The sequence below is a fragment of the Tachypleus tridentatus genome, chromosome 6 (assembly GCF_004210375.1).
Source record: "Tachypleus tridentatus isolate NWPU-2018 chromosome 6, ASM421037v1, whole genome shotgun sequence".
Classification (NCBI taxonomy): Eukaryota; Metazoa; Arthropoda; class Merostomata; order Xiphosura; family Limulidae; genus Tachypleus; species Tachypleus tridentatus.
In genome coordinates, this window is record NC_134830.1 from 75,360,779 (window position 1) to 75,376,258 (window position 15,480).

Below are 15,480 nucleotides of genomic sequence, written 5' to 3' on the forward strand. Positions count from 1 at the left end.
TCTTTTACCAACGAATGGTGGGATTGATTGTCACATTATAACGCCTCCAGGGCGAGCATGTTTCGTGCGACCGGGATTCGAACCCGTTGAATGTACTAAACTTAAACAGTATTTTTACTTATGTATGTGTGTGTGTTTTTTATAGCAAAGCCACATCGGGCTATCTGCTGAGCTCACCGAGGGGAATCGAACCCCTAATTTTAGCGTTGTAAAACCGAAGACATACTGCTGTACTAGCGGGGGGCTTACTTATATATATAATGCTAAATGTACTATTGAAATGCTTCGTCATTAACTTTCGCGAGATGAGGAAAATGAAATCTCTCATTATTCAAGGCTATTTAATGAAGATTAGACGTTTGTTTGTTTTTGAATTTCGCACAAAGGTACACGAGGGCTATCTCCTAATTTAGCAATGCAAGACTAGAGGTAAGGCAGCTAGTCATCACCACCCATCGCCAACTCCTGAACTACTCTTTTACCAACTAATAGTGGGATTGATCGTAATATTATAACGTCCCCACGGCTGAAAGGGCGAGCATGTTTGGTGTGATGGGGATTCGAACCCGGAACCCTCAGATTACGAGTCGAGCTTCTTAACCGCCTGGCCATGCTGGGCTATAAAGATTAGAAAGACTTATTCTAGGTTAACTTCTAATGTTCTCGTCACAGAGATGTATTTAAACAGGATTTAAGTATACTCTTGTACTGTAATTAACACGTATAATTTGTTTAATTTTTGGTTTCCGTGCTTTTTGCTTCTTGACTTAAAGTTGTTTCATAATCGAGTTTAATACAAGTATATGCAAGAATCCAAGGCACTATTCAGAAACTTTTAACTTTATAAGTTAGTGAGATGTTGTGGCGGGACAATTTCTCGTTTATTGTAAAATATTAGTATTGATATGCCGAGCGCCATAAGCTATATGATATCCAACTAGCACATAATGTACAGGTTTTCTTGTTATACTAGGTAGATTGATCGAAAATGCATCACAACATCGGAGTCGTGACGACAATAACAAAATAAAGAAACTGAAATAAAAACAAGTTAGAGTAATCTGTGCATTCTTAGTTTATGAACTTATACTTATTTAGATGGAGAAAAGTTTGTTGTGAATTAAAATTACATATCTGGTTTTACACATTTAAAACGGATATATTAAATACATACAATATATTTACCATGATTATTAAGGTTGAATCCTACGAATACAAATTTGTGAATTCACAAATGGTTATAAGCTATTCGATAATGACTGCGCATCATATTTGGGAATACAAAGATTATTACTCAACCAGTTCATTAAAATGACAGTTTTAGCATACTTGTTCATGGCATTTATACGATTTATTTTCATGAGTGAAAGTAGCACATTCACCAAACTAAGCACTATGTTTTTCTACCTCATTGCACAAGTTATTGTTTTATAAATTATTTTACGACAAATCTTTCGGAAAAGCTTCTTTGAATCGCTATCAAAGATGAAAGCCTACGATGAAACTTTACACTTTCGTCTCAGATCTGACAAGCACAGCTAGATATCCACTAGTGTTACTGGAAAAAAACTAGTATCTATCGGTGTGGAACACTTCAATAATACACAGTGGTTAGTTTTTATTTGCTTTTGTTCTTTCATATTCAAATGGTATTAAGATTCTCTATTATTACACAGTTATTGTCAAGATCGTGTATTTAAATCAATAATACCGTGTCTATTGTTCTTACTGGAGAGCCACAGAGGCCAGGTATTGTAAGACATTTACTATTTACTAAGTTAACATTAATTATTATGTATACGTTTGTTGTATCGGCTGTTATCTGTGTAACATATAGAGAATTTGTATACTAAATTTGTACCATGACTTGGGTCATCTTTGTAAGGTCTGTCAAATTTGATCGTCGGATATCCAGAGATATTAAATGCATATATCATATCTTTTTTATTAACCTGTGTAAGTATGTCTGATTAAGTCATTGACCTCGTGCCAGTTGCAAGCAAGTCCACCTTGGATACTTATATCTGGTATCGTGTGAAGTATTTATTCACTATTGCAATTAACATTGTGAAGCAGTTTATTGTTTTATGAGAGTTTTGATATTCGTTCTTGAATTCTACAGAGGTAATTCTGAGTGCCTCATCTAATGGGTTATTACCCTGGTTTGTCTTTGTAGTAAATGGCGCATTTATTCCTACGCAAACGTGACTTATTTTACAATTGAGTGGTTCTGTGTTTGGTAATCGTGCTCAGCCGTTTTTCTGTGCTTATCTTTGCTTAAGGCAAGGTTTTCCATTTGCATTCAACTGTCTTTTTCTGTTTTGCAGAGTGAAACATTAGGTTCTCATTAACGTATGCATTAATGTATTTTGTCTTATAAGTTACAGTCAACTTCAAAGAACGCAAGAAATGCTGTATTAAGTAATGTCGAGTTGTATATTAATTTCTCTACTTAGTTAAGAAAAATTCGTCTGACAGTAGTTCAGAGGTTCTGAGTATTAAATACAAGCTGGCAACAAGTATGAAAAACAAAATATTATTGACAAATATAAAACCCAGAACATTTCGGCGTCTCAAAATGGTTTATTGTAAAAAAATAATTCAAATACTGGCACTGTTTTGGCCAAACTGGAACTTTTGGTCATTCTAAGTAATATATTATCTGTTAAAAGTAACATTAATACTTATCCAAACTCCAAATTTTAACATTAGGTTTACTGAGACTTCTTTTATTAAGTTTTTATCGTCTATATAAATTTTATTTGAAGAGCAGATATAAATAAGGTAAGAATAAGCCTTGGCCTAACCCAATCAAAACATACATTTCAATAAAAAATTACTGCAAATTCCGACTTTAAGCAATATAACGGTAAATATAAATGATAGATACAAAGAAATTTAAAATGCGAGGAATGATATGAAATACCTTCATTTTTTCTGCCCAGCTATTATATTGGTAAGGGCAAGTTCCTAATTTGTGTAAATTAAATGGTTGTGCAGTTATTACAAAAACTATTTAAAAGGATTTATAATTATTTTTACTTGGTAATAAACGTCTAAAGAATGGAGGTTGAATGTATGTTTGTTTTGAAATTCGTGCAAAGTTACTCGTGTAAGTTAGTACGAGTAAATTCATGTTATGAATTAATATAATCTGAATAACGTCGAAGGAGATAATCAAGGTGAGCAATTTGTTTGTTTGTTTGTTTTAAAATTTCAAGTAAAGCTACGCAAGGGTTATCTGTGTTAGCCGTCCCTAATTTATCAGTGCAAAACTAGAGGAAAAGCAGCTTGTCATCTCCACCCACTGCCAACTCTTTTACGAATGAACAGTGAGATTGACCGTTACATAATAACGCTCTCATACTTGAAAGGACGAGAATGTTTGATGTGACGGGGATTCGAACTTGGCTACGCCTGGCCCGGAGGTTGAGTGTCTATTAAGGTCAGAAATTAATTGTGGTTTTTAGCAATAAATTCCTTCTTATGATAATGTTCCTTTTAAAATTTTAATTTTTTTAGGAGTGACTACCATGCCCACAACTGGATGCAGACAGTGAATGGTAGCATAAGTTATAGATTAAAGTATACAACATCTAATTGATCTTCCATAACATTTACATTTTTAAATATCCTCAATGCTTTCGGGTGCTATTAAACGGACATTTTATTTTAAAAAGTATACCATTTGTACTTCATTGACAAATGGTATATTTTTAATTTTGATTTTTATGTATATATATAAAATTATTCATGAAATCCTTACAAGTTCTGTTATTGAAATTTGTTATGAGTAACAACTTTAGTTTTCAATTTCGCATCTCGGGATTGATATACGTGTGATGTAGCAATGCTTTGTCAACATATCTGTAGTTTTATTTATCTGAAGACTTGTCATTTTTTTTTGTTTCCAAGCAATTTTGTGCCTGATTATACATAAAGTTTTCATTCACCTTTTTATTAAAATCTATCAAATAGGTTAATACAGCTTCATTTTTAACGGGTTGTATAACAAGTAAGATTCCAGTTTATTAGTTTGATGATTCGTAGTGAAAGCTTTATATTGAAAAAAAAACGCATATATACGAGATAGAAAAGTAATTTATCTTTATATCTCCAACGATTTTCAAGTAATATCTCTCTCTGAACAATTAAATTGCAGATTCGATTTTGTCTATTAAGTAAAAAAAGGGAAATATATACCAATAAAAATGACAAGAATTATATATCTTCCATATCAAAAATTGGTATTTAACATATTAATTTAGTTCTCCATTTTTCGATCAGTTAATAAAATTGTAGTCATGGCTACTTTGAACCGAATTCTTAAGTAAACATCTTCATTAATTTATTGGAGAGGTCAAATGAAAAAAATATATATCTGAGTTTCGTTTCAATAACATCCAGATATTAATTCGTGTAACCAGTTTAGCCACGGAGGGGTGGTTAAGAGTCCTCTTCTAGTAATTTTTAGATTGCTGTAAATAATTGAACTTGGTCTGATTGCTTAATACCGTTTTACTTTGTGAATTTTTGTGTAAAAACTAGGATATTTATCAAGAAGAGAAGAAACTTCATCTTAAAAGGCTGTTTGGAGAGAAGTCGTTTATTTGTATGATATTTGATGAAGCTAGAAAATGTGTAGTATTTTATAATCAAACGAGATTTTTGTAAAGTGTTTGATTGCAGAGTAGCATGTTTCTGTTTACTATACATAAATTGTAAAGCCACGTCATTTTGTGATATAAAATCTTTTTAACCATTTAAAAGTATATCGAAAAAACCGAGCGAAGAGTCATGCAGCTGAATACGTGAAAACGCTTTCCATTTAAAATATCAATTCTTATCCATATCATGGGAAACCATATTCATGTATTTTAAGGATAGATTTTACCAGTTCAAGATAAGATGCCTTGCTATTACAAAAATGTGGTACTAAAGACACGAAGAAATAAATGTAGTGAAGCTTAAATTAAAAACCGAAAAGATGCGATAAAATTAACTACGCCTTTATATGAAAGGTCATAGTCAAAGGGTTGATAATAATTAATTTTAATTCTTATAGACTTTTAACAATCAATGCAAAATGATGACATATAAAACAAAATGTTCTTCGAGCATTATTCAAATTACGTTAAATTGATTGAGTATCAAACATTTTAGTATCATACAACTTTAGTATGCAAAGTTCACGTTTTGAATTTAAAAAAAAGAACTGTAAAGTACTTTACGTTTATAAATCTCGAAATACCAACTCATTTAAAGTACGGGATGAAAATTTTCCTTCACTGAAGTCTTCTCGAACCAAACCGATTAGCTAATACCACAAAATTAGTGACTTCTTTGAGACAAATAATTGTCCTTCCCATTGATTTAATGAAAAAAAGGCTTTTAAAATGATTAAATATTCTTAGTAATTAACTACTATGCATCGTGTATTTGTTCATGTTAGCGAATACATTTCAGAATTAAGCGAGTTCGTGATCAAACAAAAACACACTAAAACAAAGTTAAACTAGAAATGTTTATTGAAGAAAACAAACGCCTATCGAACACTTTTTTTTTTAAGTTTAAACTTTTCTATACATGTGGACATGTTAGCTCCCTCTAGACTCGGGATGACTGATGTAAAACCTACAAGTTCAAATACAAAGAAACAAGAAAGTTTAGGTGACTGGAAATATGTGAACTTTCATCTTTCTTCGTTTGCATGCCAGAGTTACACTTTTGAGATTTATTTATTTATTTATGATTTTAGAGGTTTAAAAACTGTAGTTCGTAGAGCTCGTGGTCCGCGGAAAGGTTTCATACTTATGGAAAAAGATTAATGGGATATTGGAGCAAATGCAACACTTGAGACCAAAACATGTAACTGTGTGATCAGGAATAGCATTGGAGAAACTAAAAGAATAGGAAACAACTTTACGATTTACAGCTTTTGAGTTTGATTTGTTTTTAATTGGGTGTTTTCTATGCGAAATAAGAGCCCTTACTTGCAACATAACGTTAAATTCTTAGTTAAAAAAAAATTCTGTCAAGAATTTTAGGTTCAGAGAAATGAAGAACTTTGCAGACAGAGCAGTTCGTTTCCTGAAGTCATTTATTACTACTTACTTGTGCGAGACTGGATTTTACTTACTGCTCTGAAGTATAAAAACAGAAGCAGAATACATACTGAACCTGAACCTGACCTACGGCTAAAGCTGACATAAACTATAAAGCTTTGCTAAGGAAAAAACAGGTTTACAAATGACCCATCGCATTAAAATAAACATGTGATTAACAATAGTTGTGAATTTATGATCTTGATGGGTTTTGTTAAATTATACTATTATCATGTGATTCACCAACAATCCCCTAAAAAACAAGAAAACAACAATAACAAAAGCTTTTGGGAACCACTGTTTTAGATGATAAAGGAAGTATTAAACTTACAACTTAACTAGTTGAATTTGGGCCGAGACCCTCAACCCTCATACGATTAGAGTTCACAAATTACCGCTTGAAAGGAATGGTTGCTTGCGTATAGATGGAACAGTGCTTCCGTATGTACAAGTAGAGGTGTACCTGAAAAGACCTAACAAAAACTAGGTCAGTAATCTATAAAACAAGGCAACGAAGTATAAAATTATAAAAATACTGGAAAGACATAGATGGAATTTTAAGGCGTAATACGTAAATGGTCAAACTTCACATAAAATTAACTTAAAACTTAAATGATATTTATTTCTTGAAAGCAAAGTAATCTCCGGTGGGATCTTCTATCCAAGGATAATTCTGGGGACATTCCATACAGGTATGTAGCCGAACGGTTTCTCCTGGAAGTTCCCGTGTGGTCAAAGGGCAAGCGTTGGGGATACTGCAGTAAGGCTGACCTTTGACCTCACACTTTTCTTTCCATGGGGAGAAATTCTGTATTGAACTAAGTTCTGTAGGATTTTGCATCCACTGGAGAACCTGTGTCATTGTTACGAAGTAAATGTCCTTTTTGTCCAGCATTTCGTCTATCCAACTAAGCATTGCATCCATAAATTCGGGATTCAGCTTGAGAAATCCGGCGTGGAAAAACAGGCCAAGAGGAGCCCTGTTGGTAGTGTAGTGTCTCTCCATGTTGTGATTGAGGAAATTGTAGAACTGGTCTCCAGTAATTAGGTTACTACAGCTGTCCACCATAGCACAGCCAGCCAGGTCTTCATCGAAAGTTGGATCTTCGCGACGATCCAGCTCATTCATGACCATCTCCCAGACAGCATGTGAGCGTGTGGGGCAGTTCTGTCCATTACCATGGCACTTATGAGGCATGCTAAAGTACAGGGTGTAGGGCCACAGAGGAGGATTAGACAGAGGTGCAGTGATAGAAGAATCGTACAAGAATGCTTGTTCTTCCATCATACGGAACTGAGCGTTACCACCCAATCGTAAGTAAGGAGAACGAACACCAACGATTGAGTTGTCAGTGATATTGGCATATTTTTCCAAGATTAATCTCACTCCTGCCATTTCCTTAGCCCAGGTTTCAAGACTAGCGCTGCTCCAATATGTCTCGTCATCTCGGTGTCTAAAAAAGATGAATCACATTCATATGCTCACTTAAATTATTGTACGCTGTCAAGTTATATATTTAATTATAAATAAAAAGAGACTTATGCTTATTGTTTATTGTAAAGATTTAGTATCGTTTTCGTATTATCACATTTAGAGTTTCAACAGGCTTTAAATGGGAATAAATAATTTTAAAGTGTTAAAGTAGAACATTAAGTAACGATAGTTAGTATCATATTTACATTTTTCTGATTTTGAATTAAAAAAAACTTTCTTGAACATTAAAGATATAAACTTATTTTTATGTTTTAAAAATAATTTGGTTGTTTGAATATCTCAAATCAAAACTCACGTGATAGAATGAGCTGCAATTTCGTGCCCTTTTCGGTGAAATTCTTGAACTGCAGAGTAGTTGGTGTATTTATGTGAAATAAAGAAGGTACCCTTGATTGCACATCCATTTGGATTATTTCTGCCTTCCCTGAATATTTCATTGTAAATGTCGATATTATTATTGTTGATAGCGTCATCAAAAGTAATCATGACCATCTGAGGAATATTATTTGGATCTTTTTCTCCAGGTATTAAAGTTCCGTCAGAAGAACAGAAACAGTCTGGCAGAGTGCATTGCTTTGTGTCACAAGGTGGCGCTCTGTTAGGGTCTGTTTCTTTTGCTAATAAAAAATACATTTTAAAAGAAAATATCTTATTCAACTAAATTATACAGTAAATAGTTCCTTATTTCTCAATTCTAACAGCATTTTTATATTTTATTGAAAAAATATTTTCCGCAAAGTAATCAGTAAGGTTTGTTTGTTTTGAATTTCACGCAAAGCTACACGAAGTTGGTACGAACTTTGAAATGTTCATATACTGCAATTGTCTAGACTTTTGAGCTGAAAAAAAATATTAGTCCTTTGTTAAGAGCGTAATGAAAACCTTAAAACAAAGAAAATCGAAACTACAGGCGTTTGCAGTTCAAAATAAATTCAACGCCAGTATGTAGTTTCATTCTGAAATGATACTAAAATCAATAAGTTTCAAACTACGTTTCTTTTGTTTTATAATAACAAGACTTACCAAGTTTGCTATGTTATAAAAGAGATTGTACATGAGTATTGGCACTGATTATTCAAAATGTTACAAAATTAAGAGAAATAAAAACTTTCCGAAAACTTGAATACAAAAACATTTTACATAATAATTACGAAATAGAGAAAAATAATAATAACATTGTTAATATGTTAGAAAACTCATTATTAGTTAAGTGATAACGTTTAGGTTTTCATTATACTAAATGGTAAAATGGGAGTCTCTTTAATGGTCAATATTTGCTATGAATAACATTTATGGTTATGGTATACTTTTTGGTATCTTTAACGTATTGTTTACAAAGAAAATAACATACACATTCTATTGATAACTTCCTAATTCTAAATTTTGTTTAGTAACCATTTTTATTTTGAACAATTCGTCTTCTATTCTTTAAAACATAACCATACGTACTACAAGCGTTTTCGTCGGATCCATCAGAACATTGAGCCTCTCCATCGCAGAACAAACTACGTTCAATACAATCACCATTTCCACAAGCCAACTGGTTCTCACTACAAATTGGTTCGTCTGTAGACAGCAGAGGAGTAGCCAACCGTGGTTTCTCAATTTGGTCACAGTTCTTCACATGAGACTTCCAATCGCAGGTTTGTTTTTCGATATCAAATGCTAACCCTGTTGGACACCTCAGAGCCAAAAGACCTTGCACTGAACAACGAACCACGTCTCGACAGTCCTCCTTTGCTGTTAGACGGAAATACTCACTAGGAGAACGACCTTTACAAAGATCGGCATCATTCTTAGTGTCGGCATTTCCGCTTTCAGCCTGTCTTTTAACGACAGACACGCATAGCACTGAAAATAAAACCATCCATTTATGAAATATCAGTATAAAATTGAAAGAAACGGCACCAAATACAGTAAAAATAGTTTAAATTACTCAATTTGTAGAAACCTAAATGTTAGCATAATTAGAAAAAGTCTACTACGTTTTTAATGAAAATATATATTTATTTTTATAATAGATATAAATTAAAGACATTTTGCAATTAAAAATAACTGATTCTTCTTTACCTAAAAACAAACAACCAAAAACGAATGGATTTCATTTACAAACATATCAGTGTAACTCAAGAAAAATAGGGCAAGTTAAAATCATTTGCTAGCTTTCAGATTTTAGACAAACATACTCGTCCTTTCATCTGTGAGTTTGTTAGAATGTGCGGTCAATCCCACTATTCAATGGTAAAAGAGTAGCACAAGAGTTAGCGGCGGGTGGTGATGACTAGTTGCCTTCCCTTTAGTATAACACTACTAATTTAGGGACAGCAAGCGCAGATATCTCTCGTTTAGCTTTGCGCAAAATTCAGAATAAAATATTAAAATAATTCAAAACAAAATGTTAAGATAATCACAATTCTTACATTCTTAAATATCGTATTTTTAGGAGTTTTATATTCTGCGCTTTCACGTTTTTTTTCCATAAAAAAAGTTTTCACTGTCACTATTTTGATTGTGTATGTTTCTATAAAATACATCTTGGTATAAAAATTGTTACAAATTAGTAATTAATTTTATTGTTGTAGGAAATTAAAACTAGGTTTTACATTGAACAGTATATTGTAGAGATTCATATTTTTATTTTTTTCAGATCTATTTCGTTCTTAAAGTTCCATAGCTTTCAGTAAGCTTAAAACGCAGTCGTTTCTACCCCTCATTCATCTTAACGTATTTGATTCAAAATCAAAGACATGTATGTATGTGTTTACTTATAGCAAAGCCACATCAAGCTATCTTCTGAGTCCACCGAGGAGAATTTAACCCTTGATTTTCGAGTTGTAAATCTGAAGACTTACCGTTGTATCAGCGGGGTACTCAAAGACATCTAAAACTAGTAATTAAATTTGTTTGCGTCTTTCAGGAATTACTACTTAAAGGACCATTCTTTCAATATTAGAATACGTTAGTTAGGTCAAATAACTAGAGAAGAAAAAAAAGTATTTTTATATACAATACATTGTTTTAGCGGACAAATTAAAAAAAAAGTGAAAAATATATTTTTTCTACAAAAATTTAGGCATATCAGTTTCTAATTTTTTGCTAGCTTTCAATGTTTCAATGAACCGTAACTTCTTTAAAAATAAATTTCATAGTATACTGAACCCCCCGCTGGTACAACGTATGTTCATGAATTTACAACGCTAAAAAAGGGGTTCGATTCCCCTCGGTGGGCTCAGCAGATGGCCCGATGTAGCTTTGCTATAAGAAAAACATACAAACAGTCTTCTGAATTTGTTGAAACTATTTACTTTTCATTTGATCAGACGGCTGAATGTGAAATAATATACATCACCAGAGGACAACATATTTATATCATGACATTTATTAAGCTCAAAAATCATAAACAGTACACAATTGTACCATAAAAAATAACTTGATTGTCACAGTATTTATCTTTTCAGTGACTTATTGTCAAAATGAAATACAATCACGTGTATTACTGATGAGCTACACTATAATATAACAGTATTTTACAGTTTATAAAACACATTAAGATATATATCTTAACATAAATGTTTGCTGTTCATAACACGATGATAAAGAAGTGATATTATGGCTGACATAATCTTTACATAATTATCTCAAAATTCATACATATTTATGGATTGTTAAACCTTTTACTTGACGAAATCTGTTTCATTTTCTTTTTTGATTCCATTATGCTTTAGATACATAGTTTTCTTACTGTCACGTAACAGATTTTAACACTGAATTAGAATATATTCATCATAAATTAACTTGAGTAAGTGCCAAATGGCACCAACTGCCTTCTGTTAAAGTATTTTTAGATCGTTAAAAGCTAATTTTTGAAGAACAGAATTAATTAGAAACATTAATACTTTCATGTTTTGTAAGCTTACCTCCGCGGAAAGAGTAATGTAAACATATATTAGCCTAACTGTATTAAAAACCAAAAGTTTTCTTCTTCCATTTTTAATTTGAAAAATGCCTGGATATTTGATTGGTCTAAAAACTAATTATCTCTATAAATTATTTTAGTAATGTTCAGGATGAAACCATGTTTTTCTCTTTTTGCTTTTAGCTCTACTGATTTTCCTTTTTCCTTTGTCAACTAACCAACCAACAGTTCCAAATAACAGTCAGTGACGTCGAGAAAACCCACTTGTAGAGAAATATGACCGAAGAAGGTCGAAACGTTGTTCACTCTTCTATGTAAAATATTTTCTCAACCCAAACGAGCCGTTTTTGCATATAGACTTCCAAATAACAGTGAACGTTCGTACGGTCTACCTTGACAGATATCTAGTGTCTTTCAGCTTACCTTTCCTGTTATGTTAAAAACATCATGTCTTGATTACTGCCTTGAGCAATCCTTATGACAAGTAATAAAACATAACCCTGAGCTGGATATAGCATTTTACACTATCTGCATTAGAAAACAGGTTTGCACGTGCTACATAAATACCAAAGTTTCGTAATGATGACAACAAGACACGATTCATAGACCTCACGATTTGAAAAGGTGTCGAGTGAGGTACTGATGTCCTAGATAAGGGTTCCTGGAATGCCTCCCTCTGTAGTTCTACTAGTTTAGTAACTCACTGAACTCAATAAGTACTAGGTTCCATTTGAAGGAAAAACAAAGTTCTTCCAGCCAACAACTTGAACATTAGATACAAAAGCATTACCTATAAATTATACATATTATTTGGGTGATTTGTAAACTGCACACGATATTGATTTTTCACTTGTCTCACTTCAAATTAGATTTTATCATAAAGCTGTGTAGATATGCTAAATATGTGTTTTGCTCTATTTATTCTGTCATTAGTCGTTACCCCAGAAGAGTGATATATATATGTTTCTTACATCTAATACATATATTAAATATTTTACCTTTTCAAATAAAGTTGCATTCCATATAAGACACTTTCGCGTACCCTCTTCAGTCCAACTGTTTTATTGATGTTGTTAAAGAAACACATACTCACCTATGATGCAATAAGTGTTTCAGAAAATATGACATCAGACAGAAACTCTGCAGGTTAAGATGTGTTGAAGTTTGGTAACCTTTCGATTTGCGAACATTCCAGTTTTTTATTTGTTAAGTTTTACATAGTTTGGTTTAATATGTTTAATTGGACCTATACAAATATCTTGATTTGATCAGATGGAAACTATTCATGCAGAAAATGGAAGTCTGGGGTTTTTGTAGTTAAGAACAAAGTTACACAAAGAGCTTTCTGTGCTCAGCCCACCACGGGTATCAAACACTAATTTCTAGTGGTGTAAGTCCGTAAACATACCGCTGTGGCACTGGGGGGCAGAAAGCTTGTGTTAAACCAACATAAAATTAAACTGCAGGTTAATAACCAGATCAAACTAAAAACAAATAAAATTACTGTATAATATTTTCGAATATCTAAGTGTCAGATTTAATTAAATCACTGTGATAATTATAAGAACTACTGTGATGTTAACGACAGAAATCGTAGTAACTACATCACTTGAATCAATTTAAATATCAGTTTAAGATGTCTATCAGAACTATCTAAATATTCGATTTTTTGAGAATGAATATTTAAATAACTAGAAATACCAAGTCTATAACATTAAATAATAGCACTTTTCGTATGCATGTCTAAATAAAAGTATATTACTTTCAATCGAGTTTTTCTACTTGTATTATAATTTATTTCGTTGTGTGTATGTGCTCTCAAAACTCTATAATATATTGAGTATGCGCTTTGAAGTTAAATACGCTTGACTTGTATATATAAGCTTTGCAATATTTGATATTTTCTAGAATAAAAAATCAAATGAACCTACCATTAGTTAACAGTCCTAATACCACTATGAATCGTACAGTTCTTGATGTCATGTTTGTTGTCTACCAGGATACCTCAGAGAGTAGCAAGACGTTAAGAACTAGGCGTGTTGAGTTTATATACTGGCCTACTCTTGACTAGCAGTTGTCAATTATCTTATGAGGACAAACCATAACCCAACTTTTCTTCACCGCGATTCGCTATTACTAAGCAAGACGTTGTCGTCATAAAGAATCTAGCCAATCAAAAAGCTAAATCTTTTACACAAGTTCAATGTCTGAATTTCGAAGAGTAATTGTTTTAAACAAAGTTCTGTTACTTATCATGCAATGTGATAAATGTAAAATGTATTTTCTCCTATTTAGCATTAGCATTTCACTGAAGAAAGATGCTTTACGTAATTGTAAGTCGTTTTCTTCAGACACTTTTTATCCTTATTATAAGCAGTCATGTGACAAGTCACGTGGTGTGGTGAGTTATTGCGCAATGTGTTTATCAAACGATAAGATCAATTATTCTTGCTTCATACATTAGAAATTTTGAAGGATTTCACAACCTTTAAACTGAATGTATTCGAATTTTGCGGGTATTTAGGGTATACGCTTGTACATATGAATGGGATAGACACTAGATTATTTAGTTTGTTTGTTTTTTTTAATTTCGCACAAAGCTACTCGAGGGCTATCTGTGCTAGCCGTCCCTAATTTAGCAGTGTAAGACTAGGGGAAGGCAGGTAGTCACCATCACTCACCGCCAACTCTTGAGCTACTCTTTTACCAACGAATAGTGGGATTGACCGTAACATTATAACGCTCCCACGGCTGAAAGGGCGAGCATGTTTGGTGCGAGGGGGATGCGAACCCGCGACCCTCAGATTACGAGTCGCACGCCTTAACACGCTTGGCCATACCGGGCCAGGTTATTTAGAGAGATTGAAATTTGATTGAATTGAGAAATTAAATTCGAAAAACAATTTCATGGCTTAAATTACAATTCACCAATTTCACATATTCGATTTTCTACAACAAAAGAAACAAAAACATAAAAGGACAGACAAAGCTTCACAACTCTCTTAATTCCACTTTAAAAACTTTTTTTAATATAAAACTCGAACTTACAGCAGTAAGTCTATGGATTTACAACGCTAAAATCAGGGGTTCGATTCCCCTCGGTAGACTCAGCAGATAGCCTTAGTGGCTTTGCTATAATAAAACACACACACATAAATCTCGAAGCTACAGCTATCTTCAGCTTTAGTGTAAAAATAATTAAAATTCGAATTCTCAAAGACTTTTTCAAATGAATGTCAAATTGAAAGTTTGTAAACTTAAAATATTCAGAGTGTTTAGTGAAGAATATATAATAGCAGGAGCATAAAGAACAGCAATAAGAGAAATTCCTTTAGTTGTCTTGATGAAATTATTTTGCTATTTCGAAGCATTAAAACATTTTTAATAAGATAGATTGATAAAGTCAGATTCCTCACCCTTACGTTACATATTTATGTTATGTTCACAAAATTATACTCCATTATCAGTTAAGGTTGCTTTCTTCTCTATATTTCCTATTTCATTTTGTTAGGCTTTTTTCTATCTAATTAATAGGTATTATCAGCTTGTAGCAAATAAACATTCCTTTGTAGACAAATTAAACAGTATTAAGAAAATGGTGTTATTGTAACAACATCAAATAAACTGTAAGCAATGCTACGAAACGGAAATTTAGTAGATTGCATTCTCCTAATATACACAAATATACAATTACTTTGAAAAATGTATAACCAATTGTAATTTGAATAGAAACAAAAATAGAAAGTAGTTAACTGTGTAAACGTTTATCATAAAATAATTTTGAAAAATGCTGTATATGTTTTACTGTGAAGTTAAGAGGAGATATATGTGTGTATGTCAATAAGTAAAAAAATACCAAATTATACTATTACTCTTATTACTACTCTAACCATAAATCCATAAGACTTTCACCACAACTCCTGTTTCAAGTACCATGATCTGCCCGTCTTTTACCTCCTCCACCA

At 32.5% G+C, this 15,480-nt stretch overlaps 1 protein-coding gene across 1 annotated transcript; it reads right to left on the reverse strand.

Moving 5' to 3' along the window:
* Positions 1–5,510: 5,510 nt before the first annotated feature.
* LOC143252825 (chitin deacetylase 1-like) lies at positions 5,511–13,832 on the reverse strand. The gene is made up of 4 exons (XM_076505578.1): positions 13,447–13,832; positions 9,049–9,450; positions 7,895–8,216; positions 5,511–7,558 (listed from the first exon to the last, which is right to left on the reverse strand). Exons 1-4 carry the CDS (start codon positions 13,496–13,498, stop codon positions 6,724–6,726), a joined length of 1,611 nt encoding a protein of 536 aa, XP_076361693.1. The 5' UTR covers positions 13,499–13,832; the 3' UTR covers positions 5,511–6,723.
* Between the last annotated feature and the right edge of the window lie 1,648 nt (positions 13,833–15,480).

Excerpts from the sequence above, each read along its gene's own strand:
- LOC143252825 (XM_076505578.1), bottom strand. The coding sequence starts at position 13,498 with ATGACATCAAGAACTGTACGATTCATAGTGGTATTAGGACTGTTAACT. Across the intron at positions 8,217-9,048 it reads ATCCGACGAAAACGCTTGTA|CAAAAGAAACAGACCCTAAC; the intron begins GTACGTATGGTT and ends ATTTTTTATTAG. Across the intron at positions 7,559-7,894 it reads ATTGCAGCTCATTCTATCAC|ACACCGAGATGACGAGACAT; the intron begins GTGAGTTTTGAT and ends CATCTTTTTTAG.